The sequence below is a fragment of the Emiliania huxleyi genome, assembly GCF_000372725.1.
Source record: "Emiliania huxleyi CCMP1516 unplaced genomic scaffold EMIHUscaffold_297, whole genome shotgun sequence".
In the NCBI taxonomy this organism is placed as follows: Eukaryota; Haptophyta; order Isochrysidales; family Noelaerhabdaceae; genus Emiliania; species Emiliania huxleyi.
Window position 1 is genome coordinate 28,528 of NW_005199796.1, and position 25,132 is coordinate 53,659.

Below are 25,132 nucleotides of genomic sequence, written 5' to 3' on the forward strand. Positions count from 1 at the left end.
GGGCGGAAGTGTCTCGGAAGTGTCTCGGAAGTGTCTCGGCGCCTCCTCGAACGAGCCCGTCAGCGGGAGGAACCGTTCGTGGAACTCTCCCTCGCCAAAGTAGGCCTGTGCGGCGGGGCGGAGAGGCGAGGGGTGTGTGGAGGGGAGAGGCGAGGAGGAGCGGCGCGAGGAGGGCAGGGAGGGAGGCAGGCGGAGAGGGAGGCGGAGGAAGGCAGGCGGGAGGCAACAGAGGAGGGCGTGGAGGAGTCTGGCCTTGAGTCGGGGAGCGTCGTCGCGGGCGGGGTCGATGGTGATGAAGACGGGCAGCACCCGCTGCCCCTTCCCGTCCAGGCTCCGCAGCACCGCCGTCAGCTTGTCCATCTCCTGCGGGCAGATGTCGGGGCACTTTGTGAAGCCAAAGTACAGCAGCACCCACTGCCCCTGCAGCTGCTCCGAGGTGACGCGCTGGCCGTCGACGCCGACCAGCGACCACGGCCCGCCCAGGTCGGGCCGCCCCGCCGCCCGCTGCCGATGAAGCTGCCGCTGGTACTGCCACTCGTAGCCGGCATACAGCACGCCAAGCGTCGCCGCCGCCGAGAGCCACGTGACCGGGCTTCGCATGGCTCGGCGCGCGGCGCTCGCGCTGGGCGAGGGCGCACTCGGCCCGGCGGCGCTGCTCAGCAGCCGAAAGGCCGCCAGCGGCGGCCGACACAGCCTGAGCGAGCGGGCGCGAAGCATACGTCGAAGTTCCCGGAAACTAAAAAGAATTCTCCCAAGCGTTCTGCAGTGATCAAATGATGTGCGTGTGAGTGTTAGATTTGTTCGGTATTGATCTCCCGCTAACGGATCTTAAAACCACCTGAACCTCTCTTTAAGGTGTTGCTAAAAATCTCTATAGAGTGGCCAGTGCGTCCAACTGGCGCGCTCCGCGCGCTGTCTGCTAATGTCTAGCCACGCGCTCCGCGCGCTGTGTAATCCAGCGCGTAGTCAGGGACGCTCACGGTGCCGTCGGCCCAATAGGGGTGTCTTCAACCGATGTCCCTCAGTGAGAATATCAGGCTGCCTCGCAGCGGGCGCCGGCCCCGGTCGCCGAGCACTCACCCGTCGCTGCGGTGGTGTAGCACCGGCTCGCCGTCCCCGGGCACTCGCACTTCTCGGCAGCGCCGCAGTTACACTTTGAGGAGACGCCGGTGCACTTGATCTGGGTGTAGCTGCCCGATCCGTCGAAGGTCATCGTCGCGCCAATCGCGCTGTTCATCTGGATGTGCGACCAATCGCCGACGGCGCTGCCCTCGATGCACTGGGCCCCCGCGCCGAGGCAGGTGGGGCAGCCGTTGCCCACGCAGCGGAAGGCCTCTCCTGGCTTGTAGTAGCACTGGGCCTTTGACCCACTGCAGATGACCTGCTCACGGGGGAGAGAGGCTCACGAGAAGCTTGGGGCGGAGGCGCAGGGAAGTGCCGTGTGTCAACGGATGTATAATCTTGTTGCCGGATTACGCCGCCGTCACCTTCTCAGCGTCCATGATGGCGCAAATCGCGTTCGACCCCTGGCACCACATCTCTTTGCCCGCGGAGCCGTCCATAACCCTGTTGTTGAACGACGGCTCGAACCACCAATCCGCGTCGCAGACCTCGTTGCTGTTCTGACAATAAATCTTTGTGGCGCGCACGGGGGGCGGCGGCGGGGGTGGTGCCGAGACGGTGGCGGTGCGAGACTCCCTCCAGCGGCAGTCGCAGCCATCGACGCAGCCGAGGCACGAGGCCTCGGTGCACGAGCTCGCGTCGGGGCAGCCAGGCGCGTTGTTGACATTGCTGGTCGGGTTGCCATTGTTGAAGTGCCCGCAGCGGGAATCGTTGCCGGAGCACACACCCAGCGGGGATGTGGCAGTGTCGGCACACTCCTCGGGCACGGTGGCGGACCAGCGGCAGTCGCAACCGTCCTTGCAGCCGAGGCACTGGTCCTCGGTGCACGAGAGGCTGCTGGAGCAGCCAGCCGAAACAGCCTGGCACGCCTGCTGAGAGCCACACCCAAAATTGACGTTGCTCGTGGGATTGCCACCGCTGAAGTGGCCGCACCGGCTGTCGTTGCCGCGGCAACGGCCGAGTGGGTCGCACGCCTCCGCAGGTGGCGGGGGCGACGGCTCAGGTGGACTGGGCAACGGTGGGGGGGGAGGGGATGGCTCAGGGGACGGAAACGGAGAGGGCGGCGGGGGCGGGGGCGACGGCTCAGGAGGACCGGGCAATGGTGGGGGAGGAGGCGATGGCTCAGGGGACGGGGGGGAGGCGGCGACTGTCACTGGCGGCGGGGAGGCGGCGACCGCCACTGGCGGGGGGGAGGCGGCGACTGTCACTGGCGGCGGGGAGGCGGCGACCGCCACTGGCGGGGGGGAGGCGGCGACCGCCACTGGCGGCGGGGAGGCGGCTACCGTCACTGGTGGAGGGGAGGCGGCAACCGCCACCGGTGGAGGGGAGGCGGCAACCGTCACTGGTGGAGGGGAGGCGGCAACCGCCACCGGTGGAGGGGAGGCGGCGACTGCCACTGGCGGGGGGGAGGCGGCGACCGCCACTGGTGGAGGGGAGGCGGCGACTGCCACTGGCGGGGGGGAGGCGGCGACCGCCACTGGTGGAGGGGAGGCGGCGACTGCCACTGGCGGGGGGGAGGCGGCGACCGCCACTGGTGGAGGGGAGGTCGAGACCGCCGCTGGTGACGGTGGCGGGCACGGAGCCTCGGAGAGCCGGCGCCGCTCTGCGGCTAGCGCCGGCACTGAGACGCGCTCGACGGAGGAGGCGTCGATGACGCCCGAGGCCTCGTGCTTCGGAGAGGGATCGACGTTAACAGCTGCCGCGTCGAAGCGCCCAAAAGCGAAGGATGTCGCGAAAGGCGAGGCCACCTCGTACTGCGACGCCGCTCCCTCGATGGCGCCCTCGGCCATTGCGCTCGTGGTGAACGAACCCTCCCAAGGGTACTCGTCGACCTTGCCGTTCCTAACCAGGCCCGGGGTGGCAAACGACTGGCCTATAAGTCCGTGTGGCTTGGAGCGGGCGAGCGAGCCGCGGCTGGCGAAGCTGATGTCCAGCCGATGGCGGGGCCCCGCGACCCAGTCCAGGTCGTTTGGAACAGAGCGCATTCCGTGGACAGTCACGGTCCAATCCGGCAGGGCGAAGGAGGCCGAAGAGTGCTCCATTGCCATGGTGAGCTCGAAGCACTTCTTCCCCCCGTGTTTACCGAATTTGAAGGGGCGACCGCCGCAGCTTCCGTTCACCACCTGAAAGCCCCAGTTGTGCTCGTTCAGCTCGGTCGACCAGAACGAGGCGACCGCCTTGTGCCCGGCATGCCCGCCCACTGCACCGACTCGCGCGACCACGTGCGCCTCTGTCAAAAATGATCCGTTCACCGTGAGCGCGCCGTCGTGAATTTTGAAGATCGCTTCCTCCGTCTTGATGTTGACTGAAAGGCCCGGCGCAGACAGAAAGTTGTAGAGCACGCCGTGGCGGCCGCGAAAATCGGCGTTGCCTCCGAATGCAAAGTTTAGATGCGGGTCCTTGAACACATTGCTGGTGAGGCAAAGGGGGTTGGCCATGTTGCAGCCTTTGTACTTCACCCCCCTCTCCCTTTCTCCGTGTACTTTCAGCACTCTCTCCCCCGTGTACGGAGGCGCAGGGGTTGGACCGGTATCAGAGCGGCTGCCGACGGGTGGACGGTTCAAAATCGATCAAAACGTGCGTCCGGGGACGCGTCCGAGAATATATTAGAAAAAAATGTCCGACCTTCCTCCCACTCGGTCGTCCCACTCTCGGATGCGTTGGTTGGTTCTGCGCGAGGGCACTCTGGCTGGGACGCAAGCATCACGTCGTTCTTTCTCGCGTGCATTGCATGCATGCACTGACTGGAGCACTTGCTTGGAGTGCAGTCAGCAAAAGAGCGCCCTGGCCCTGTGGGGTGCGCGTTCGGCAGCAGGGATGAAGCCCTTCTCAGCCCAGCAGGCAGGGCCCTTAGGTAGGAGCGCATGTCCGCATCGCCGCCGTCTTCGTCAAGCCGCTCCATCTCCGTCTGGAAGTCGTCCCACCGCTTCGCCACCTCGTCGCACTGCCTCTTCAAGTGCTCGCCGAGCGGCGCGAGCATCTGAGCCGCCCGGCCCGCCGGCTCCGCAATGGGTTGATGCAGCACCGCCGCCACGAGGGCGCTCCGCCTCCGCTTCGCCAGGCGCGCCGTGGTGTCCGTCGCCGCGAGCGGCGCCAGCAGCGCCGCCTGCTCCGCCGTCCGCTCCTCTGCCGCCGCCCGCTCCGCCTCTCTGGGCGCCTCCGCACGTTCCTGGTGCTGCACGGCGCGCAGCTCGCCCGCCGCGCGCCTCTCCCTCTTGGTGATCGGACGGCCGTGCGCGAACGGGTCGTCCGCGTCGCCCGCCGCCGCCCGCCTCTCGTGCGGCACGGTGTGCAGCGCCTCCGCCGGCCACGCGAGCCGGATTGCCGCGCCGCGGCCCTCGCCCAGCCGCTGGAATGCTCCGCCGCCTTCGTTCGCCTTGTCAGCCGCTCGGGCCGCCGCCGTCAGCGCCGCGCCCTTGCCGACGAACAGGAGCGGATTCGGCATCGCAAGCCGAAGCGAAGGCGACGTCGTCGGCCAACAACAGCTTTGCCTGACGCGCAATCGCCTCCCTTGGCTGACACGCTCGGCGTGCCACCTTCCGCCGGCGCTCGCCTTTCGCCTGACGCACAATCGCGCCACTACAAACATACATAGGTAGAAAGGTGAAGAACAGCCAGGCTCGGACTGGACACCAACGCGGTATGGGTGGACGCTGGACAGATGATGACGACACGCACGAGCGACACACAGACACAAACAGGCTCACAAGACACACAGCCAGCTGGCTGCCACACACCCTGAGTCGGCGTACACATAACTCAGGGCCACATCCTCCCTGTCGCCCCCCCCAGCACTCCACGGTGCCAAGGGCACAAACAAGGGCACAACTCAAACAACAGACGACAGGAAGTGACATGTGAGGCTAGAGCAGCTTGCTCCACCTCTAGCAATCTCACCGGCCTGCGAGGCACGGACGAGACCGTATGTGGGGTCTAGTGAGGTGTCTATGGACGCTCTCCTCATGGGCTAGCTGCCTGCGGCTAGCCCTTCTCGCACTCACAGGCGATGACAGTCCAATGTATGAGTGTATGCAAGCTGAGGCGCGTGTGCTAAATCTAGGCCGCACGTCGTGGCACTTGAAGGTAACCTACCTACCCACATGGGAGCCGGAACCCTCAAACGTGCCTTTGTTTGGGCGTCCGAACGGAGGTCAGCTCAGCGTGGGGGTGTGTGTCAGCACGGCAAGCGGCCTTACTGTCACCGCTTACTCCTCATCACCTCAAAACACAAATTACGTGTGAGTGTTAGAGTTGTTTGGTATTGCTAAAAATCTCTCTCTCACCTCAATGTCAACATACATTGATGGGAAGGCGAAACACAGTCCGACCAACGACTGGGACACCAACGCGGTATGGGTGGACGCTAGACGGGCGATGACGGTCACACAGGAGCGACACACAGAACCACAATTGATTGATTGATGGGAAGGCGAAACACAGTCCGACCAACGACTGGGACACCAACGCGGTATGGGTGGACGCTAGACAAGACACTCATCTGTCGCGCCCCTCCCTATCGTCCGGGGAGCCAGAACCCAGGCTGTGTGTGCATTGGGCACAGGCAGTCACCGTCGTCGGGGTGGTCAAAACACACAATGCCGTGGTACCCACCTCTCGCTCAGCAGCCCGCGCCAAGCAGCGGCGCCGCACTCCTAGTTCCTTCAATCACTTGGGACCGCCCGAACGGGCAGCGAGGCTCATGCCGAACGCAGGGCGGTGGCTCTGGAACGTTTGAGGAGGCGTCGTGGCTCAAGACTGAGGCTGACTGCAAAGTAAATTGCTTCTAGAGCGGCCACACCACCCCACACCACCCTCAGCACCGTCCTCGCCCGTGCATCATGGCGGCGACTAGGCCGGCACTGGAAGCATACGACGACACAAAGAGCAGCGCACTGTTTCCGCCGATCGGATGTGCACACCCGAATACCACACGCCGACCTCTTTGGGAGGAGAGAGCGCTTCCCTCTGCCACCGCAGGCGCGCTGCGCGGGAGAGCACCACTGCACCGCGGTCGAGTTCGCTCTCATCGGCGGCTACACGCGCTGCGAGATCCACCGGCTGCCGGTGAGTCACACCTTTCCCCTGCCCGGGTGAGACCTAGCCGAGACGCAGCCGAGACAGCCGAGACAGCCGAGACAGCCGAGACAGCCGAGAGGCAGCCGAGAGGCAGCCGAGAGGCAGCCGAGACAGCTGAGAGACAGCCGAGACGCAGCCGAGATACAGCCGAGAGGCAGCCGAGATACAGCCGAGAGGCAGCCGAGAGGCAGCCGAGAGGCTGCCGAGATGCAGCCGAGATGCAGCCGAGGTGCAGCCGAGATGCAGCTGAGATACAGCCGAGGGAGGGAGCGACTTGAACTCAGAGGAGTTGGCACTCTTGCCTTTGTCGAGCCTTCCCTGCGACCTCCCCATAGGTTCGACTGCTTCGTCAAGGGCTCCGGCCGGCGCCAGAGAGGGTCTGCTGGCGGCGGCGCTATGGCAGCGGTAGCGGTAGCGGTGGCACCGCCGCCGCCACCGCCAACGCTGCTGCCGCCGCTGCTGGCACCGCCGCTGCCGCAGCCACGGGCCGGCACCGCACCGCTCCTCCCCACTCCGGCCAAGGCGAGCGCGGCCGAGGTGGCCGGCTTCATGCTACCGGAGGGGCAGGCTGCCACGCCGGCTGCACCTCGGCTGCACCTCGGCTGCACCTCGGCTGCACTTCGGCTGCACCTCGGCTGCACCTCGGCTGCACCTCGGCTGCACCTCGGCTGCACCTCGGCTGCACCTCGGCTGCACCTCGGCTGCACCTCGGCTGCACCTCGGCTGCACCTCGGCTGCACCTCGGCTGCACCTCGGCTGCACCTCGGCGGATCTGCAGGTGGGCTCGTGCCGCGTGGCGGGGGGAGGGACCGGTACCTTCGAGGAGGCGCGGCAGCTGCGGAGGAGAGCTGCACCGCCGTCGAGTTTGCGAGCGTCGGCGCCGGCTACCGCCGCTGCGAGCTCCACCGCGACCAAATCTCGCACACCCAGCCCGCCCACGGCTACACCTGCTGGCTAAAGGTCTTCCCGCCAAGGCCGCCCCCGACCCCTCCCCCACCCCCGCCCCCCTCCTCGCCGCCGCCCCCGCCGCCGCCCGCCACCCCGCCGCTCCCGGGACAGCCCCCCTCCCTCCCTCCCCCCTCCCCCCTCCCCGCCACCCCTCCCCCTCCGTCGCCGAAGCCCGAGCCCCCCCGCCCTGCCCCACCCCCCGGCAAGCCGCCAGCGCCGCCGCCCCCAGGCTTCCCGCCGTCGCCTCCGCCCCCTCCGCCGCCGCCGCCGCGGCCAGAGCCGCCGCCGCCGCCCCCCCCGCCCCCCGCCCCGCCCCCTCCCCGCCCGCCTCCCGCCCCGCCGCCCTCCCCTCCCCCCAACGCCTGCCTCCTCCTCCTCCGACCGGCGGCCAGCTTCGCCGCCTGCAGCGACCTCCGCCGCGCCGACCTCTCCCGCCAGAGGCTGCGTCGCGCGGACCTCTCCTAGGAGGTGTCTGGGAAGTGTCTAGGAAGTGTCTAGGAAGTGTCTAGGCTGCGTCGCGCGGACCTCTCGAGCGTCGACCTCTCGATGGCCCTGCTGCTCAAGGCCGACCTGCGCGAGTGCCTCTTCCAGCACGCGACCTGCCTCGCTGCGCGCTTCGACGGGGCGTGGGCGCAGGGCGCGGACTTTGGGTGGGCGGACCTCCGCAACTCCTCCTTCCGAGGCGCCAGCCTCGCCGAGTCCTCCTTCGGCGCAGCCGAGCTCGCGAGGGCAGACTTCCGACCTCAGCGCCTCTTCACACCTGCAGCTGTGAACAGGCGAGTCCAAGCTCGCGAGGGCAGACTTCCGAGGCGCCGACCTGAGCGGGTCGACGTTCGGAGGCCAGTGGGGCGCACCCGACCTCGTGGCTGAGGCGGTGCGCTTCGACAACGCGAAGCTGAGCGAGGCGATCATGACCAACGGCCGCTTCCCCGCCGCCTCCTTCGTCGACGCGGACCTCCGCGGCGTCGCCATCGATGACGTGTACCTGCACGCCGCCGACCTGCGCCGCGCCGCCTTCTCGGGCAGCGGCATTCTCTTCGCGACGGGCGTCCCTCCCGCCTCCCTCACCGACACGGTGCTCACCAGCGCAGACCTCTCCTTCGCCACCCTCGACGGCGTCTCCATCGACCACACGCGACTGGACGAGGCCACCCTGACTCGTGGGGCGTGGAGAGGGGGTCAGATCTTGGAAGTAAGGCTGCCTACTACCATTAGGCGAACCTCACCAACGCCTCGCTGCACCGCGCCGAGATGAAGGGGTTCTCGACACTCGACCGCGCCGAGGCGCGCAACGCCTCCTTCGAGATGGCGAGCCTCGAGCACACCTCCTTTGTCCAGGCCAAGCTGCAGGGCGCGAGCTTCCGCTACAGCGACGTCACGGGCTGTGACTTCACCGGCGCCGACATCGGCGGGGCGGACTTCACTGGCGCGCGGGGCCTCCACCCCTCCATGTTCCTCCGCGCGACGGGCACGCCCGTGCCTCCGGACTGCTGCGGGAGGCGGGCGCCCGTGTGACGCGCACGATGTTCGGCACGTGCGAGACGTGGAACGGCTAGAGGTAGGTAGGTAAACTTCTCCACACACACGAGGTGGTGGGGCAAGGGGGGGCAACCCTCGCGTCTCCACGTCTGACGACAGGAGCCCCACGGCATTCAAAGGCTAGAGTAAACTCAGGAGTATAGAGGGAAATAAATAAATACTAAATCAAAACGCTAAACGGACACCTCTACTGTGAGATGGGTAAAAAGGAACAGGTCCCCGCCCGTGGCTCGATCTCTGTGCAGGGTTCTTACTTCCTTTGTGGGGACGGAGAGAGTTGCGGAAGGATTTTTTTTGAGCGCGTTGTTAATAATACAAACGGATGGTCACTTGCCGCAGTCAGATCACACGCACAAACACACACCCCGCACCGCACGCCCCGCGCCCGCACACCCACCGCGCCCCGCCTAGGAGCTAGGTGGGAAAGAGACGGAGGAGATGGAGCAAGCCCGAGGAAGAAGCCTCAATCACGTATGGGAGGTAAAGGTGACGGCGTCACGATGCCCGGCTTCCCGGGACGAGGCAGGAAGGTGAACGACTGACCCCATACGGCTTTACACGTACCGCCTCGCCGACCGCCCATCCCCCCTCCCCTACTCCAACCTCGACGAGCCGACGAGCCGTTGAGTCTCTGTCCTTGCGCGCCCCCGCGCCCTCCGCCGCCCCGCACTGACACACACCTCACACGCAGATAGACAAACCCGGCGTTCTGCTCTCAAAGGAAAAGAATTTTACAACAAAACTACCTCGCACGACACTGGATGGGACTGGCGCAAAAAAGAAAAAAATCGGAGGGAGGAGACCAGCGGGGGAGACTCCCCGCCAGCGGGGGAGACTCCCCGCCTATGCAGCACCCCAGAAAGGGGCTGCCATCGCCGAAGCTGTGCCTAAGCATAACTCCCAAACCCGCGGCGGCCCGGGGGGCCTTGGCGTTGGGGGCAGCCTAATAAATAGAATTCAACAAATAAATAAAACGGACACACCAAACAAGGGGTGGGAGAAGGACAGGGTCCCCACCTGCACGAGCAGGATCTTGTAAGGACGATCAGGGACACAGGGGAACGGGAGCGGGGAGCGCATCGCGACACGGAGGGGGGCTGGGCAGGGATCACCCACACGACAGGGTCCCAGGGATTCCTCTCTCGTATAGGAAGGACAAAGTTGCACCCGGCGGCACGGGGGCAGGCTCGGGCCTCCTACTGGTTGCGCTCTCCTAGTTCTCCTGCTACTGACAAAAGGGACAGCGACAGGCTCGCAGCACGGTGGACTCCCTATTCTCTCTCGACTAGTGGCTTAATTTTTTTCCTGCTGAGGCGCCATCTAGTGCTTCGCGGCCGCCGCCATTGCTTCGCTCGACCTTTCTTCCGCCTTCGACGTTGCAGTCCACCATCAAAGCGCTTGTCCCACGATGATGCGCCGCTCCGCCTCCGAGACGGCCATCCCCGAGAGGTCGTCCGAGACCCACCGGGGGCCATCGCCGCACCGGCCGTCCTCGCCGCCAAACTCCATGCGCCGCTCGGCGTCGGCGTCGGGCGCGCTGATCGACGAGGAGCAGTTCGAAGAGCTGACTGCGGTCTTCGACCACTCTGCGGTAGGCAATCTCGCCACCTCCGTCGTAAGCTTTGTGAAGGACCACGTCCGGCACCCCGCAGTCGCGCCCGCCGCGCGGAGCCCGTCGCCCACCACGCACGCCAACCACCACCAGCCCTCACGGCCGGTGTCGCACATCGACCTTGGCCACTACCACCCAGGAGCCCGCCACTACGCGTGGCTCAAGTGGGCCTCTTCGCACAGCGACTGGCGGCTCCACCTGCAGCTCTTCCTCGACGACCCGAGCCGCTCGCTCGCGGCGCGCGCCTTCTCGCTCGCCATCACCGCCGCCATCCTGGCGCAGGCGCTGCTGATGATGGTCGAGACGGGGTCGTGGGGCGCCGTCCCCGACGACTGCGCCACGTGGGTCGCCGGCTGGGTGCTCACCGCCTTCTTCTCGGTCGAGGTCGCCCCCCCTTGCCCCACCACCTCGTTTTTCTGGAGAAGCTTACCGTCCCTTCCCTTCCCTTGCCTTTCCTTAGCTCGTCCTCGTCACGATCTCCAAGCGCAACGTCTCAGAGATGTTCTCCTCGCCGTACTGGTGGGTGGACTTGATCTCGGTCGCAGCTGGGCCGCTCCTGCAACTCATGTCGTGAACAGCGCCTCTTCACACCCCCCGCCGTGAACTCAGGTCGTCCCCGACTGGACCGTCCTCGTGATTGACGCGGCGCGCGGAGCGGCGAGCTTAGTCAACCGGCCGGGCCTCCTCCTAGCTTTACAAGAGGGTGAGTTGACTTTCCCAGGCGAGCGGCAGCTCCATCAACGGCTGCGGCTCGGAAGCCGCCAGCGCAAACAACCCCGTCCAGGTCCCTCCCGAGGTGATGAGACGTGCGCCATGCAAGAAATCGGGGTCACGCGTTGTGTATACACTGCTCCGGCAGGTCGCCGGCGACATGCTGGAGGTGTTCCGCGTGGTTCGCATCCTCAAGATTGCGCGGTACAACCCCGACTCCACCGTCCTCTTCAAAGCCCTCTCCCTCTCAGCGCGCGCCCTCGCCGTCCCCGTCGTCTTCGTCCTGATCGGCGCATTCTTCTTCGGCGCGATGCAGCCGAGATGCTTCGCCTTTTCGATACCGCCGCGAGCATGTGTCGATTCCGCGCTGACATGTCGACCACGGCATCAGGCGCCATCCTCTACTACGTGGAGCACATCGAGCTGGTGATCCTCCGCGCCGACCGCTCGGGAGGCTCGCCTTTCGGCGACATCGGCGAGGCCATCTGGTGCGTGCTCGCCACACCTTTTCCACAACGAGATAGCACTAACAAGATGGCAACGGTAGCATGCGCTGATGCCAAGTCCAACTGATGCCAAGTCCAACTGATGCCAAGTCCAACTGATGCCAAGTCCAACTGATGCCAGGTGCATGCTCGTCACCTTCACCACCGTCGGGTATGGAGACGTCTCCCCGGAAGGGCACGCGGGCAAGGTCGTCGGATCAGTGGCCATCCTGGCAGGAGTGGTGCTGCTGGCGATGCCTCTCGCCATCGTCGGCAACAACTTTTCAAAGGCGTGGGAGGAGCGCTCCAAGGTGCAGCTCATCCTGCGGGTGCAGCGCACCTGCATCGACCGCAACATCTCCCTCAACGGCATGCTGCAGCTCTTCGAAGAGGCGGACACCGACCGATCCGGCTTCCTCGACTACCTCGAGTTCCACCGGCTGCTCGACGAACTCGGCCTCGACTACACCGCCTCGGAGGCGCCAGCACTTCCAGATCTCGACGAGATCTCCGACGACATCTCGGCGCCATCTCGGCTATCTCGGCCTCTTTGCCTCGCAGGCGCGGCGTCTCTTCCACCTCCTCGACGAGGGACAGAGCGGCGACATCACCTTTTTCGAGTTTTGCCATGCCGTCTTCCCGAACCTCGACGTGGAGAGGCTCTGCGACCGAGGCACTTCCTGCACACTTCCTAGACACTTCCTAGACACTTCCTAGACACTGTGGAGAGGCTCTGCGACCGGGCTCTCTCGAGCACTCTCCCTCTCTCCCTCTCTCCCCTACCCTAAACCCTCTCACCCTCTCACCCCTAAGGCATCCTCCAGCTCGAGCACTCCTCCGCCGCCGCCTCCGCCTCCGCCGCCTCCGCCGCCTCCGCCGCCTCCGCCGCCTTCGCCGCCTCCGCCTCCGCCTCCGCCGCCGCCTCCGCCGCCCTCGGCTCTCCGACACGGTGCGGCAAGAGCGGGGGGGAGGGAGGCAGCCCCAAGCTGCCGCCGAGCTCGTCGCGCCTGCTCAAGTCCGCTGCGAGGGCGATCATGATCACGACGGGCCGCACGCGCCAACGCCCTTCCGCCCCCTCCTCCTTCGGCGGCTCTCGCGACTCGCTGCCCCGCGACTCCGTCCCGAGTGTCTCGGCGTCGATCGACGGGTGTGCTCGGCAGGGAGGGGACTCTCGCCCGCCCGCTGCGAACAGCGTCTCTTGACACCGCCAGCGGTGTGCAGGTCCGGCATGGACGGCTTCATCCGCTCGCTGCACTTGCACCGGCGAGAGCAGGCGCGCGCGCAGGGCCGCCGCACAGGTGGCCGCGCGCCCTCCTCCATCTTGAGCCAGTCCGCCGCCAACCTGCCCGCCGCCGGCGCGGTCCGCTCGCCGCTGCAGCGCCCCACGCCGCTGCAGCGCCCAAGCTCAGACATCGGCCTCGAGCGCTACCTCAAGCCGCGAGGCCGTACCGGCAACCTCTCGCCGCAGTGGCGTTCGTCCGACGGCGGCGACGCGGGCGCGGGCCTCTCGTCGGCGTCGGCGCAGCGCGAGGTGGTCGCGCTGATGGAGCGGATGCAGCGCCGCCAGGCGGCCCTCGCGTCCAGTGTCGAGCGGATCGAGCGCCACCTCGCGCGCGGGGGAGGCGGAGGCGGTGGCGGAGGCCGCGGCAGTGGTGGGGCCGCGGGCGGGTCGTCCGGCGACGAGGAGTCGGAGGAGGGAGGGTGGGACGTGGCGCGGGGGGCGCGGCTGCGGGGGGAGGAGCTGTCGGAGATGCCCGCCTTGCCGCCGTCGCTCACCTCGCCCGCAGCCGGTCCTCGGTAAAGGCTAGAGATGCCTGCCTCTCCGCCCATCGCGCTGATCTTCCACCCGCGTGCGGGTATTCGGTTCAGATGCCTGCGTCTCTACTAGACCACCATCTCAGGTGCGCGTCCCTGGCCTCTGAGAGAGCTCAGAGGTCTTTATAATGTCACCCTTATGTGCCGCCCACTTGCGTGCCATCTGGTGGGCAGGACCAGACCACGAACCATGAGAATGTAGTTGTATGTTGTTGGTGCATGGTGGCATGTTCTAAGACAAATGCGTGCCCCATCATCCGTCGCATCCGACGTGCGGGTCAGCTTGGGTGTTGGGAGAGAGATAGAGAATTAGTGTACATGCCGTGCCAGCGTCTCCACACACCGCACAGTTGGGGCCCTCCACTACTGGGCTGGGTTTTTAGGCATTGTGGGGTTGGCACTCCCATCGACCCTCATGACCTCCTGCGGTCTCTGAGATGGACACCAGTGGGTGTGGGACCACAGCCAGGATACACTCGAAGGCTGGGTAAGCAGTAGAGGTCGATACTCGACGCGTCCCACATGGTCTGTGTCGCTGTCGGCACGCTGTCGACACAGGACGTCGAGCGACACCGGTGGCAGTGCCACTCAGGAGTGGTCGGGCGGTCTCCCGTCATGAGAGAGCCACCATGTGATCCGTATGATGGTTCCTGACAACCGCCTCAGTCAACTTTCGTCACAGTTCCCGCTCTGAGAGGAGCTGCGGGTCAGTTCGACAGCTGGAGCTGTGTCGCCGGCGTGCGGCGGCCTGCCTCCGGAGGTGCCTCTGAGGTGGACATTTTTTGGTCACCGGGAGAGAACGCCTTCGAATTTTTACTCCGGAACTTCAACTCCGCACGCGCACCGGCCAGGGCTACAATAGTGCCAGTGAGGCGGAGGCGCGAGTCGGAAGGCCGCGACCGTCAAGTGGTTTCCCAATTTTCCTACAATCGCTGTGAACCCAGCCACGTAGAGTCTAGACCCCCGAACCGGAAGGGAGGTGTGGGAGGTGGGGGAAGAGGGTCGAGCCTCTCTCTCCCCCTTACCTAACGTAAGTCTTCGGCCCTTGAGCCTTGTCACACCCGAATCCCGAACACAAACGCTAATCCCGACGTGCATGTGTGTCCGCCTCGCAGCCGCCTCGCTTCTTTGCCGCGCAGCCCCGCCGCCTAGCGGCAACAGGACAGCCTCCCCCTGCCCCGCCCCTCGCTTGCCTCAGACACACCGCCCCCCACGCCCCGCGAGACGCGAGGCCTCGTGCTGATTTTTTTATTGGCGTGGGCGCCATCATCTTACTTGTTGTTGATCAACACGACGCAGTGTCTCTCGATGAGATCGACCCCTTAATCGACGCTTAAAAAACACCTTTGGAGAGGTTAGGTAGGAAGGTGAAGAACAGTCAGGCTCGGACTGGACACCAACGCGGCATGGGTGGCCGCCCCCCCAGGACAGATGATTTACAAAACCCACGGCGTCCCGTGATAGCTCTGCCAGGTTATGGATAACCAGGAGCTCGCTTTCGTTTGACCCCCGATGGCGGTTGACAGGAAGATCAACGAAATTGCGCTGAGCGTCCATGACGTGAACGGACCCATGTCTCTCGCACCAGAAAAGGCGGGCCGAGCCCCCGCCGCCTCGACGTCCGGCTCGGTGCAGCGTGCTATCGCGTGCCTCCTCTTCCTCATCGTGGTGCTTCTCACGGTACTTGTGGGCCTGGCGGTGCACGTCGTGGTCAGCATCAAGCCGTCGCAGACCGCAGACGCACTCGTCACACTCTCCGAGTTGGTCCCGATCGCCCGCCAGATCCAGCCAAGCATCAGCACGCTCGCTGCGGCTGTCGACTCCTCGTCGATGCTCTTCTCGTCCTTCGCTGAATACGTCCGCCACTGGGGGCCGCCCAAGTCGATCCCCCTCTTGCTTGCGAGGCGTGCTGTCGCGCCTCCCTGCCGCCTCTCTCCTCCACTCACCACCGGTACCCTCCTCTTGACCTCTTGCCGCAGCACGATGACGGTGCACCTCGGCGACGTCACCGCCGAGCTTGCGCGCATCGGCAGCAAGCTCGAGCCGCTGCTCGAGAAGCTCCGGTACGACGACACCTTCGTCGACCCGGCGACCTTCGTTGCAAACTTCTTCCAGGCACACACACTCTCACACCGCTCACCCTAGCGCACTGTGCCTTGCTGGCCCCACCACCTAATTGTGTGTGTGTATGGAGAAGATTACCTCAACTCACCTGAAGCAGGCGATCCGGCAACTCGACGGCCCGATCCACAAGGCGGAGGTCGACGTCTTTGGCAACAGCACGACAGACGGGGCGAGCAACGGCGACATCGTCCAGACCCTCCGCGAGTGGCTCGGAGAGGAGCCGGTCGAGTACCTCGTCTCTCAGCTCGACGGCCAAGCCTGGAACTCGACGACCGCGGCGTGCCACTCCCTCCGCCGTGAGATGTCGATCGTCATGACGGAGCTTTCGATCGAGCACGCCCCGATGCAGATGATTAGCCCGATCTATGTTAGCGGCTACTATGACAAGGACGGCGTGTACCACCCGGGCTTCTACACGCTCGTCGCGCCACCTCCGTCGCCTTCTCCACCCTCCAGCCCCCCTTCGACAAGTTGCTCCAGCTTCTGTACCTCAGTCGTCTCCCTCGAGTACAAGTGCTCCCCCTATGGCTATGGCAGCAGCTGCGCGGGGTGCTCCGACTGCGTGGATTACCTGAAGAACCACGCGCAGCCGTCGTACGAGGGGGCGTACACATACGACGGGCCCTCGCCAGACGAGGGTCCGCTCGAGGCGGGCCTGCGGAACGCCTACGACAGCCTCGCGTACGTGTGCCTCATCTTCGAGGCAATGGCTGAGTGATGTGTCATGTGACTCGCCTTTCAAGGACCGCCGACACCGAGCCCGCTGGAGGCCGACAACGAGTTGCTGAGACATGCCGCATGATAGAAGGCTCGCGGCAGAGGCGGGAGAGGGGGGGGATTCTGCTCACTCTGGTAGAGAGGCAGGGTTGTGATGGTCGAAGAACAGTCGGCAAAGCCACCCCCGGTCGCACGCTGTGGTGTGGTGGTCGATGCACGATGGGGCGTGTGCCAGGAGTGAGAGTCGCGTGTATTGCGCGGCCTCGCGGTCTTTGGCTGATTCGAACGTTGGGGAGGTCTTGATCGTCTCTTGACCGGAAAACCCAAAACGGGGTAATCCTCGCTACCCAACGCGGCGCCCAACGCGGCCAAAGGAATAAGGATAGATCCCCCAAATCCCTCGAGAAGGGCGTCACCAACAATCTACAAACTACAATCTTTGAGCGAGAACGCGAGAAAAAAACGATAACCAAGCAAGGGAACGGACTGGTCAAAACCGAGGAGGAGGGTCCCGGCAGCTGGCCCTTCCTACTGTAGCTTTGGTAATACATCGTTTCATCCTCGGCCTGCTGCGCTGCGCTGATTGGATTCTCCGGGCAGCCGCTGAGGACCGGGGACTGACGCGCGCCATTGGCATACGGCTTTACCGTAGGCAGATTAAAAAGCGCGGTGGGCGCTTTGGTTGGCCTCGGCCAAGTGCGCTGAGGTGATGGCCCCGGGCGGCAGGCCGAGCACGCGCTCGCCGAGCAGGACGCGGTGGTAGTAGTTGTCGTGGACCGCCGGCGCGAGGCGGCGCATGTGGCTGTAGTTGGAGCAGAATGGTATCAAAATTTATCATTTTTAGCCCAGCGCTTCGCGCCGCGCAGGCACGCTGGGGCCTGGTGCGTCCGCGAAAGCAGGGATTCTTCACGCAAACGAGCAATCTGAACAACCGAGACATGCTGGAGAGCGTTTTGCAGGGCAAAAAAGCCTTGGCGTGTGTGCCCAAACTTTGTCCGCCGCCACCTCGACATTGGCCGGCCGGTCTGGGTCGTTGACCTTCTCCTCTCCCTCCTTTGCCTCACCGACGTCGAAACCGATTCATGCTCAACGCGTCGGCGTCGACTCTCGATCAACACGTGCAGACGATTGGGTCCTTGCTTCGATACGACAATCACGCCGTTTTGGTCCGGCCCACAAGTCCGGCTCCTGCGCCGAATTATATCTCTCAAGGCACCAACTACAGGCGGTTGAAATGAGATTTATCAAGGACGTGTGTTCACCTTTGACGGAGGCTGCAAATGATGAAGACCGGCTGACCGATCTCCGCACTCAACACTTCCGCCCCCTCGCTCCCAACCCATCCACTTTCGGTCACCGCGGGAGCCGCCTATAAGCGACTAATGACGATCGGCCGTCGATCCCGAGGCGCGAGGGTCGTCGGTTGAGCTAGGGAGCCTGGCGATGGACGCCACCGCGACCCCTCGTGTGGCACCTCACCCCTTTCTTGTCCGACAAGGTAGAGACACCCACACTCACGGCTGGTCTTGTTTCGAGCAGTGGTGTGCTGTCGCGCGAGTATTGCAGGCGGGGGGGTCGAGGGACCTTCCCCCCCTATTTGCAATGCCTTGGAATCTATGTGAGGACATGACCTCGAGTGGAGCCCCAGGCCTCGACAGGCTCCTGCGAGGGCGGCGAGGCACCGCGGCTGTGATGGCGCCTCACCCACCTTTTTTGCTCCGAGAGGCTTGGTCGGGAGAGATTTTAGAAAACCAACAAGAAATCACGACTCTCACAGTGATTTGGGCTCGGCAGCTTGTCAGCCCTCAGCTGGGGCCGGTCCCGTAGCCGAGAGAGCCCGCGCCGTGATTCTTTGGTCGGTAGAGCGGAGCTTGTATTGTTTGAGTACGAGTCGTCCTGTCGATCGCGACGGCCTTCTCACCTCCTGGCCACCTGCAAAAAAGAAAGAAAATCGGCAAACCAAACGAGGGATGGGAGGAGGACAGCCTGTGGCCACCTGCAGCCCGCTCGCTCGCAGGTAGGCATTGTGAGTGAGTATTCTTGATACGAAACCACGACGACACACACAAAAACAAAAAACTCACACACACACACACACACACACACACACACACACACACACACACACACACACACACACACACACACACACACACACACACACACACACACACACACACACACACAAGAAAGAGAACGCTCCTTATCAGCTGGTCGGCCGCCATGTGGGCCTCCGGGCCTGCTGCGGCGGCGCGGCCGGTTGAGGCCGGGCTCGGCCCGGCCCGCGACGGCTGGCCGCCGACGAGCGCGCTCGCGCTGCTCGTCAAGATGGCGGCGGTGGCGATTGCGGCGACAAAAGTTCAGGCGTACAGCGCTCAGGCGCCTGTCGTCTTTCGTCTTTTGTCGCATTTCGCACACCCGCGCGCTCCGCGAGGGCATGAGCCTTCCGCGATTCGATCCCGCAGCCAAAAGCTGCTCGCTCGAACCGCGGCCGACTCTGCCATCGCGGCCGCAGCTGTTGAGCTCTTCGCAGAAGACTGGTGCCTCATATGCTGCCTCCCTGCGGATGCTGCCGGCGAGCCTGGCGGTCCGCTGTACTACAAGGATGTGCTGACTCGATTCTACCTCGAATTCTTCTACCCCCGCGACCCCACGAACGAATGTGACAGGACCATCGGGTCCTTCAGCCACCAAAGCGTGATCACCCGAGAGCAGCTGAGCCTGCCTCTGGCCTCGCCTCCCTCTCCTTCAGGCATTCGTGGCATCCGATGGGTCGCCCAGAGTATCGACCTCTGGCTTGTCAGTCGCGGTCACTTGATGACCCCCATGAAGTACAGCGATCGCCATCTCGCTGGCCTCTCCGCAGGCCCCCCCGACCGCGTCGAACTCATCGGCGCGGGCTCTCTCGGCTACGGGACCGGCCCCAGCTTCGGCTGAGGGCTAACAAGCTGCCGAGCCCAAATCACTGTGAGAGTCGTGATTTCTTGCACGCACGCACGCACGCACACACACACACACACACACACACACACACACACACACACACACACACACACACACACACACACACACACACGCACGCAGGTAGGCAACCAAAAAACCATTCAACCTCGAATGGTTAGGTAGGTAGAAAGGTGAAGAACAGCCAGGCTCGGACTGGACACCAACGCGGTATGCTTGGGTGGACGCTAGACAGATGATGACGACACGCACGAGCGACACACAGACACAAGCCTCCAGCCGCAAAAAAAGAAAACAACACGCTGCGACGGCGCCTGCTCCTTCCTTCACAAGGGAGTGCTTATGACGCCTGTGTGTTCGCTGCCGCTGGACTCCTCTCTGCCGTCACCGTCGCTTGCGGTCCTCGGCGTCTTTTCTGTCGAAAGCCACGGGGACCACGAATCTAAGCGAAATATTATTCGCGAAACTTGGCTGCCGAGCGTGGCGTCGAGCGGGCAGATCTCCGCCTTCTTTGTGCTTCGGGGGCAAGGCGCCAATAGCACGGTCCGCGAGGCGCAGCAGCACCGCGACATCATCTTCGTGGACGCGCCTGCGAAGGCGGATCGCAAGACAGGCCCGCTATACTCGCTGCTAAATTGGATGCGGTGCGCCGTGCAGACGTGGCCGGAGGTGTCGCTGGTCGGCAAGGCGGACGACGACGTATGGATCAATCTCCCCGGGACAGCTGAGCATCTGCGCGGCTCGCTCGCCCGACTGCAGGACTCGTCACACCCGGCGCCGCCTCGGATGCTCTGGGGCATCATGGAGACGTTTGGCTGGAACACCTCGTCGGTTTGACACTGTGGAGCGGACACGCACTCTCACACAGCCGCAACACAGCCTCACCGCCGCCCGCCCGCGCACGCAGGGCCGTCCAAAGGGCTTTTCGTACAAATTCGGGTCGGTTCGGCGACGGCGGTGCCTACGGTACGGCGACGGCGGCGACTACCTGTTCCCTACGCACTTTGCGAAGGGTCCGATGTACTTTGTGTCGCGCGAGCTGGTCGAGCAGATTGCAAACAGCAGCGTGGTGCAGGCGGGGATGGACGCTGCGATCGGGTCCGCCGCACGCGGACTGCCCTGGGAGGACGTCTTCACCGGCTACTCCCTCTCGGAAGTCGCGCAGGGCCAGAACCTGGCCTTCGTTCACATGGGCGAGGTGGCCTTCTCCGAGTCGGGTTGGACACACACAGCGCACGCAAAGCTTGGCACTCACACACTGCTGTCACTCCCCTTCACTCCCTTAGGCCGCAGCCACTACTCGCACGGCGTGCGGAGCACCAGCCTCGTCTATCACGACAAATCGCTCGCGCGCTTGAGGGGGCACCATGCTTGGAGCACGGCGCACGAGTGCAGGACCGAGGCGAGTCAGATTCGAATCGCCTGCGACGACGGCCCGCACGTAGCGTGCAACAATGCCACGTGGCGGCGGTGCTACTACATTCACAACGGCACCCGCTGTCCCCCAGAACGCGCAGGAGCACGGAGGCACAGTTAGGCCGCCGTGATATCGCCCTTCCGGGCACCCCGTTTCGGTAGCCGTTTAGGGGTTAAGCAGCGGAGGTGTGCCGAGGGGGACCGGGAGGCGGTAAGTCGTCGTCGCCCGGCGCTGCTTGCAGCACCGTGGCGATGGCGCTAAAGAGGTTCCTCTTTTCCGCGCCCCCCCCCCGCAAGGCGCGCGATACACACGAGACAAGACTCAAGAGAGCTGTGAGGACTCGAAAATCTCTCGACAACTGTGGTCGAGAGTCTGGATCTCGTCAGTCAATCAGAGACAGTCGTTTCTCACCGTGCGATTGCTGCTGACTTGCTTCACGCTCTGGCCTGTCGGTACTGTACAGAGTGTCAAAGCTCGCGCCGGCGCCACAAGTGCCTGTGCGGCGGCGCCGGCGCCGGTCTCCTCTCACGTGCAGACAGGGTGAGGGCCCACGCAGCCAGCCCCTGCGTTGCAAAGGTTGGTGCTATCAGCCGGATGTCCTCCGCAGCTTGCCCGGCACGTCCTGCACGTCGAACTCGGTCGCGAGGAAGGCCACGTCGCGCGAGACCTCCTTCAGGCGGTCGAAACGGCCCGACGCGCCCGCGTGGCCCGCAGCCATATTTGTCTCGAAGACGAGCAGAGGCTCATTGACAGCGCCGTCCGGGGCTTCCGCCTTCGCCGCAGCGACCCCGGCGCGCAAGCGCGCCACCCACTTTGCCGCCTCGTAGTACCCGACGCGGTAGTCCGAGAGGCCAGCGGTGGCGAAGAGGGAGGGGAAGACGCTGCCCGGCTTGGCCAGCAGGAAGTCTTTGACGAAGCCGCAATTCTCGTACGGGCAGTACGAGCGCATGTACCTGTAGCCGAGATGGAGCCGAGATGGAGCCGAGATGGAGCCGAGATGTAGCCGAGATAGAGCGGCTGCCCGGCGTGGTGAGAGAGTCGCGCACTCGAAGTAGTGCCTGGACGTGTCAGGGAGTGTCTAGAGAGAGGCGCGCACTCAAAGTAGTGCTCCTCCCTCGGGTTGCCCCACTCCTTGAACTCGCCGGGCGTCAGCGGCAGGTCGCCGTCCAGCATCGTGTCCAGGACGGTCACGAAGGGCACGTGCGCCACGATGGCTTTGAAGAGCGCCGGCCGCATGTTCAGGCAAGCACCGACCAGCATGCCGCCGGCGGAGCCGCCGACAATCGCCACATTCCCGGCCGAGGTGAACTTGTCGTCGGCGAGCTTGTCGGCCACGGCGATGAAGTCGAGAAAGGTGCGCTTCTTGGAGAGGAACTTGGCCGCCTGGTACCACGGCTCTCCGAGGTCTAGGAGGTGTCAGAGAGAGCCAGGAAGTATCTAGAGAGAGCCGCCTGGTACCACGGCTCTCCGAGGTCGCCCCCCCCTCGGATGTGGGCGGTGGCGACCACGAACCCGAGGTCGGCTATAGGCAGCGCGGGAAGCACTGAGCGGAGGCAGGCGGGAGAAGGTTCGGGCTGCAGAGGCCTGTGCCATACAGGGTGTGCGTGTTCCTCCACACCGGCTCCTCGGAGATGCCGTAGGAGCCGTACCTTGTGTTGAGAGTGAGAGACTCATTCGCAGCAGTGAGGCTCCTCGGAGTGCCGTGCGAGCGTCACCCCTCGAGGAGCAGCGGCATGGAGCCGTCCTGCTTGAAGAGGCTCTTCTTGTACAGGACCGTCACCGGGACGCTCACGGCGGAGTCGGCGTACTTCGGGTCGTCGCTCGCGTGCAGCGTCTCGTGCAGAGCGAGCGACTTGTCCTCGGCGTAGCGCGCGTAGAGGCGCTCGGTGTGGTACTCCGAGGGGTCGTAGTTGGGCACCTGCAGCGTGCACAGGCTCATGTCACGTGCAGGCGAAGAGAAGACTTTGCCAGAAGACTCGGCGGGGCCAGGGAGAGGGGAGGGGACGGGGAGGCACCAGACACAGTCGTGCTCCAGCACCGCCTTCTGCTCGCTGTGGACAATCTCGGACAATCTCGGCCGTAGTCTCGGCTGTAGTCTCGGCCGACCTCGGCCCATCTCGGCCAATCTCGGCTAATCTCGGCTGTAGTCTCGGCTGGTTGCGGCGCCTCCTTCTGCTTTCGGACGGGCAGCACGCCCTCGCCACTCGCCTGACCGGGCATGACGTGGACGTGGACATGGACGTGTCCTGGACGTGTCCGCGGCGCGTCGCACGCGGGCTCGCCCCTCGCCTCCCAGTCCCAGTCGTACCAGGTCGTCGGCAGCGAAGGCGTGTCGAGCACGACAACGACCGAGTTTGTCGAGTAGTCTGTCGCGCCCGAGAAGGCGGCCGTGTGCGAGAGCGCCTCGGGGCGGCGAGGGGGGGGAGGGGGCTAGAGGATGCATTGTGTGGTTCGCCGACTCATCTCGAGGCGTGCGAGGGGCGCCTCGGGGTCGGCGATGCCGGGGAAGGAGACGTGTCTAGGAAGTCTAGGCAGTGTCTAGGCAGTGTCTAGGCAGTGTCTAGGAGGTGTCTAGCAAGTGTCTAGGCAGTGCCGCCTCGGGGTCGGCGATGCCGGGGAAACGGACCCGCCTGCAGTGCTCTGCTCGCGGGTGCAGCTCCTGCGCGGAAGTGGGGAAGCGTGGCGGGACGCACAGCTGGGAGACGCACCTCTCCTCCCTTGCAAGCCCTCCCTTGCAAGCCCTCCCTTGCAAGCCCTCCCCCCTCTAGGGCTCCTCGCCAGCGGGTCGAGGTCGGCAATCTCGTGCCATCTCGTGCCATCTCGTGCCATCTCGTGCCATCTCGTGCCGCCTCGGGCCACCTCGGGCCACCTCGGGCCACCTCGGGCCATCTCGTGCCATCTCGGGCAATCTCCGCCTCCGGGTCGAGGTCGGCCTCCGGATGGTCCGCGCGCTGCACGACGAGGAACGGGACGCCTGCCGACCAGCAACAGCAGAGTCAAGACGGGTGGCTGCTCTCCTTCGCTGCCTCGACGGGGAGGGGAGCGCCGGTGGCGACGTCGAGGTAGGAGAGGAGCAGCAAGTCCTGTTCACAGGAGGAGCGCTGTGACGAGGCGCTGCCCTTCCCGAAGGAGGCAGCAGAGGCGCAGCCAGTCCTTGGTCGCGCCCATGCCTTCGAAGGCATACTTCCTCTTCTCGGCGATGTGGGGCGCCCACCGCACCTCGCTCCTCCCGCCGTCCGCCCACTCGCCCCGCTCCAGCCGAAAGTGGTCCCGCTGGCAGCCCGCCTTTGTGCGCATGAACCAGTGCGGCCCGCTCTTGGAGACAGAGTACTCGACGTCGTCCGCCATCGGAAGCAAGTTGACCTGTTCACGCCGAGAGCCGTGAAGAGACGCCGTCCACACCCCGAGCCGCGCTCGGCAGCACGGCTGACCAGCCGCAGCTCGCCGTCGGCCACGTCGATCGCAAGCACCTCATTCTCCGTCTTGCTGCTGTGCCGCACCGTGACGAACTCCTTGTCGGCGGTTGTGCCGACCGACACACCGAACATCTCATTCTTCGACTCGAGCAGCAGACGGTCGTTTGGAGCAAAGTCTTGGCTCCCTTCGGTCGCGTCTCCGAGCCGGTGGTAGAAGACCTTTGTTGGGCGGAGGTTCCGGTTGCGCAAGGAGTAAAAGACGCCGACGGGTGGCGCGCCCGTCTCCGCCGCGTCGGCAGGCTGGTGGAAGCAGTAGCTCGCGACGTTCCACAGCTGGTCGGGCAGGTAGTCGCCTGCCGATCAGTCCACTGAGTGAGCAAAGAGCGGGCTCGCGACGGTCCGACAGCCGGTCGGGCAGGGGGCTCGCCACTCTCGAGCGAGACGAACTGCAGGCAGTAGTTCTCGTCGCCCTGCGTGTCCACGCGGTACGCCATCACCTTGCCGTTGAGGGAGACGGTTGTGCCGAGCGCCTTGCAGAACGCCTTGCCTTCGGCGAGCTTGTTGCGGTCGAGGATGACCTCCTCGGCGCCGCGCAACGCGGCGTCCGGCACGGGCCCGCTCTTTTTGAGCGCGTCGAATGCAGCGAGCGGCACACGGCAGTCGATCGAGTACTGCAGCTCCTCCTCCGTGCGCGAGTAGTAGTAGTAGCCGCCGTGCCGCACCTCGATGGTGCGGTCTGTCAGCTTCATCCGCCCCTTCATCGTCTGGAAGAACGCCTCCTGCAGACCGCCCAAGCTCGCCAGGAAGTCCTTGCAGTACGCGTTCTCCGCCTCGAGGTGCGCGATGATGTCTTCGTCCTCGACCAGCTTTGGCCACGCCTTGCCGCGCAGCCACTGGTACTCGTCCTCGAGCGTGTGCTTGACGCCCGCGACCTCCACCACCTTTTCGCAAGCGGCAGAGGTGTTCGATTGGCGCGCTACCTGAGACGTGAGATCGGCGGCACCTGCTGTGACGGCACCACTTTCGCCACCGGAGCGCCGCCGGCCGCGAGCATGCCCGCGCGGATGTCTGCCGCGCTGAGGACGACCATCGAGCGATGCGGTGGGCGCGAGGACAATGCTCTCAGGCACGAGCGCGCAGCTTCGCAGAGGGAAATCGTGCGCCAGCTGGCTTTTTCGTAGCGTCAGGG

At 64.9% G+C, this 25,132-nt stretch overlaps 8 protein-coding genes across 8 annotated transcripts; 5 read left to right on the plus strand and 3 right to left on the minus strand.

The window, feature by feature from the left end:
• Positions 1-59: 59 nt before the first annotated feature.
• Positions 60-3,560, minus strand: EMIHUDRAFT_239826 (cytochrome oxidase deficient; the record flags this gene model as incomplete). The annotated part of the gene is made up of 5 exons (XM_005775665.1): positions 60-86; positions 310-694; positions 1,104-1,381; positions 1,488-1,991; positions 2,676-3,560. The coding sequence occupies 5 exons, from the start codon at positions 3,558-3,560 to the stop codon at positions 60-62; spliced, it is 2,079 nt and encodes a 692-aa protein (XP_005775722.1).
• Positions 3,561-3,682: 122 nt separating this feature from the next.
• EMIHUDRAFT_239827 (hypothetical protein) lies at positions 3,683-4,567 on the minus strand (the record flags this gene model as incomplete). Its single annotated transcript, XM_005775666.1, has 1 exon — positions 3,683-4,567. One exon carries the CDS (start codon positions 4,565-4,567, stop codon positions 3,683-3,685), a length of 885 nt encoding a protein of 294 aa, XP_005775723.1.
• Positions 4,568-5,409: 842 nt separating this feature from the next.
• On the plus strand, positions 5,410-6,983 carry EMIHUDRAFT_458067 (hypothetical protein; the record flags this gene model as incomplete). The annotated part of the gene is made up of 6 exons (XM_005775667.1): positions 5,410-5,472; positions 5,552-5,590; positions 5,684-5,725; positions 5,835-5,894; positions 6,100-6,212; positions 6,534-6,983. Coding segments are annotated over 6 exons (765 nt in total), but the record flags the coding sequence as incomplete, so codon positions are not given.
• A 673-nt stretch (positions 6,984-7,656) lies between these two features.
• Positions 7,657-8,661, plus strand: EMIHUDRAFT_74490 (hypothetical protein; the record flags this gene model as incomplete). The annotated part of the gene is made up of 3 exons (XM_005775668.1): positions 7,657-7,977; positions 8,018-8,263; positions 8,485-8,661. Coding segments are annotated over 3 exons (744 nt in total), but the record flags the coding sequence as incomplete, so codon positions are not given.
• A 1,531-nt stretch (positions 8,662-10,192) lies between these two features.
• EMIHUDRAFT_116528 (hypothetical protein) lies at positions 10,193-13,294 on the plus strand (the record flags this gene model as incomplete). Its single annotated transcript, XM_005775669.1, has 8 exons — positions 10,193-10,681; positions 10,758-10,835; positions 10,907-10,963; positions 11,019-11,081; positions 11,157-11,361; positions 11,400-11,496; positions 11,636-12,061; positions 12,715-13,294. The coding sequence occupies 8 exons, from the start codon at positions 10,193-10,195 to the stop codon at positions 13,292-13,294; spliced, it is 1,995 nt and encodes a 664-aa protein (XP_005775726.1).
• Positions 13,295-14,801: 1,507 nt separating this feature from the next.
• Positions 14,802-16,483, plus strand: EMIHUDRAFT_458070 (hypothetical protein). The gene is made up of 2 exons (XM_005775670.1): positions 14,802-15,423; positions 15,530-16,483. The coding sequence occupies exons 1-2, from the start codon at positions 14,821-14,823 to the stop codon at positions 16,148-16,150; spliced, it is 1,224 nt and encodes a 407-aa protein (XP_005775727.1). The 5' UTR covers positions 14,802-14,820; the 3' UTR covers positions 16,151-16,483.
• Positions 16,484-18,348: 1,865 nt separating this feature from the next.
• EMIHUDRAFT_368224 (hypothetical protein) lies at positions 18,349-19,136 on the plus strand. Its single transcript, XM_005775671.1, has one exon. It carries the CDS (start codon positions 18,373-18,375, stop codon positions 19,084-19,086), a length of 714 nt encoding a protein of 237 aa, XP_005775728.1. The 5' UTR covers positions 18,349-18,372; the 3' UTR covers positions 19,087-19,136.
• Positions 19,137-20,187: 1,051 nt separating this feature from the next.
• EMIHUDRAFT_458072 (hypothetical protein) lies at positions 20,188-25,090 on the minus strand. The gene is made up of 12 exons (XM_005775672.1): positions 24,947-25,090; positions 24,374-24,884; positions 23,959-24,296; positions 23,747-23,890; positions 23,584-23,610; positions 22,800-22,930; positions 22,243-22,461; positions 22,146-22,176; positions 21,624-21,910; positions 21,156-21,408; positions 21,057-21,090; positions 20,188-20,973 (listed from the first exon to the last, which is right to left on the minus strand). The coding sequence occupies exons 1-12, from the start codon at positions 25,031-25,033 to the stop codon at positions 20,918-20,920; spliced, it is 2,118 nt and encodes a 705-aa protein (XP_005775729.1). The 5' UTR covers positions 25,034-25,090; the 3' UTR covers positions 20,188-20,917.
• Positions 25,091-25,132: the final 42 nt, after the last annotated feature.

Excerpts from the sequence above, each read along its gene's own strand:
- EMIHUDRAFT_458070 (XM_005775670.1), top strand. The coding sequence starts at position 14,821 with ATGGCGGTTGACAGGAAGATCAACGAAATTGCGCTGAGCGTCCATGAC. Across the intron at positions 15,424-15,529 it reads TCGTTGCAAACTTCTTCCAG|GCGATCCGGCAACTCGACGG; the intron begins GCACACACACTC and ends CACCTGAAGCAG.
- EMIHUDRAFT_368224 (XM_005775671.1), top strand. The coding sequence starts at position 18,373 with ATGTGGGCCTCCGGGCCTGCTGCGGCGGCGCGGCCGGTTGAGGCCGGG.
- EMIHUDRAFT_458072 (XM_005775672.1), bottom strand. The coding sequence starts at position 25,033 with ATGGTCGTCCTCAGCGCGGCAGACATCCGCGCGGGCATGCTCGCGGCC. Across the intron at positions 24,297-24,373 it reads GCAGTTCGTCTCGCTCGAGA|GCGACTACCTGCCCGACCAG; the intron begins GTGGCGAGCCCC and ends ACTGATCGGCAG. Across the intron at positions 23,611-23,746 it reads CGGACGGCGGGAGGAGCGAG|GACTTGCTGCTCCTCTCCTA; the intron begins GTGCGGTGGGCG and ends TCCTGTGAACAG.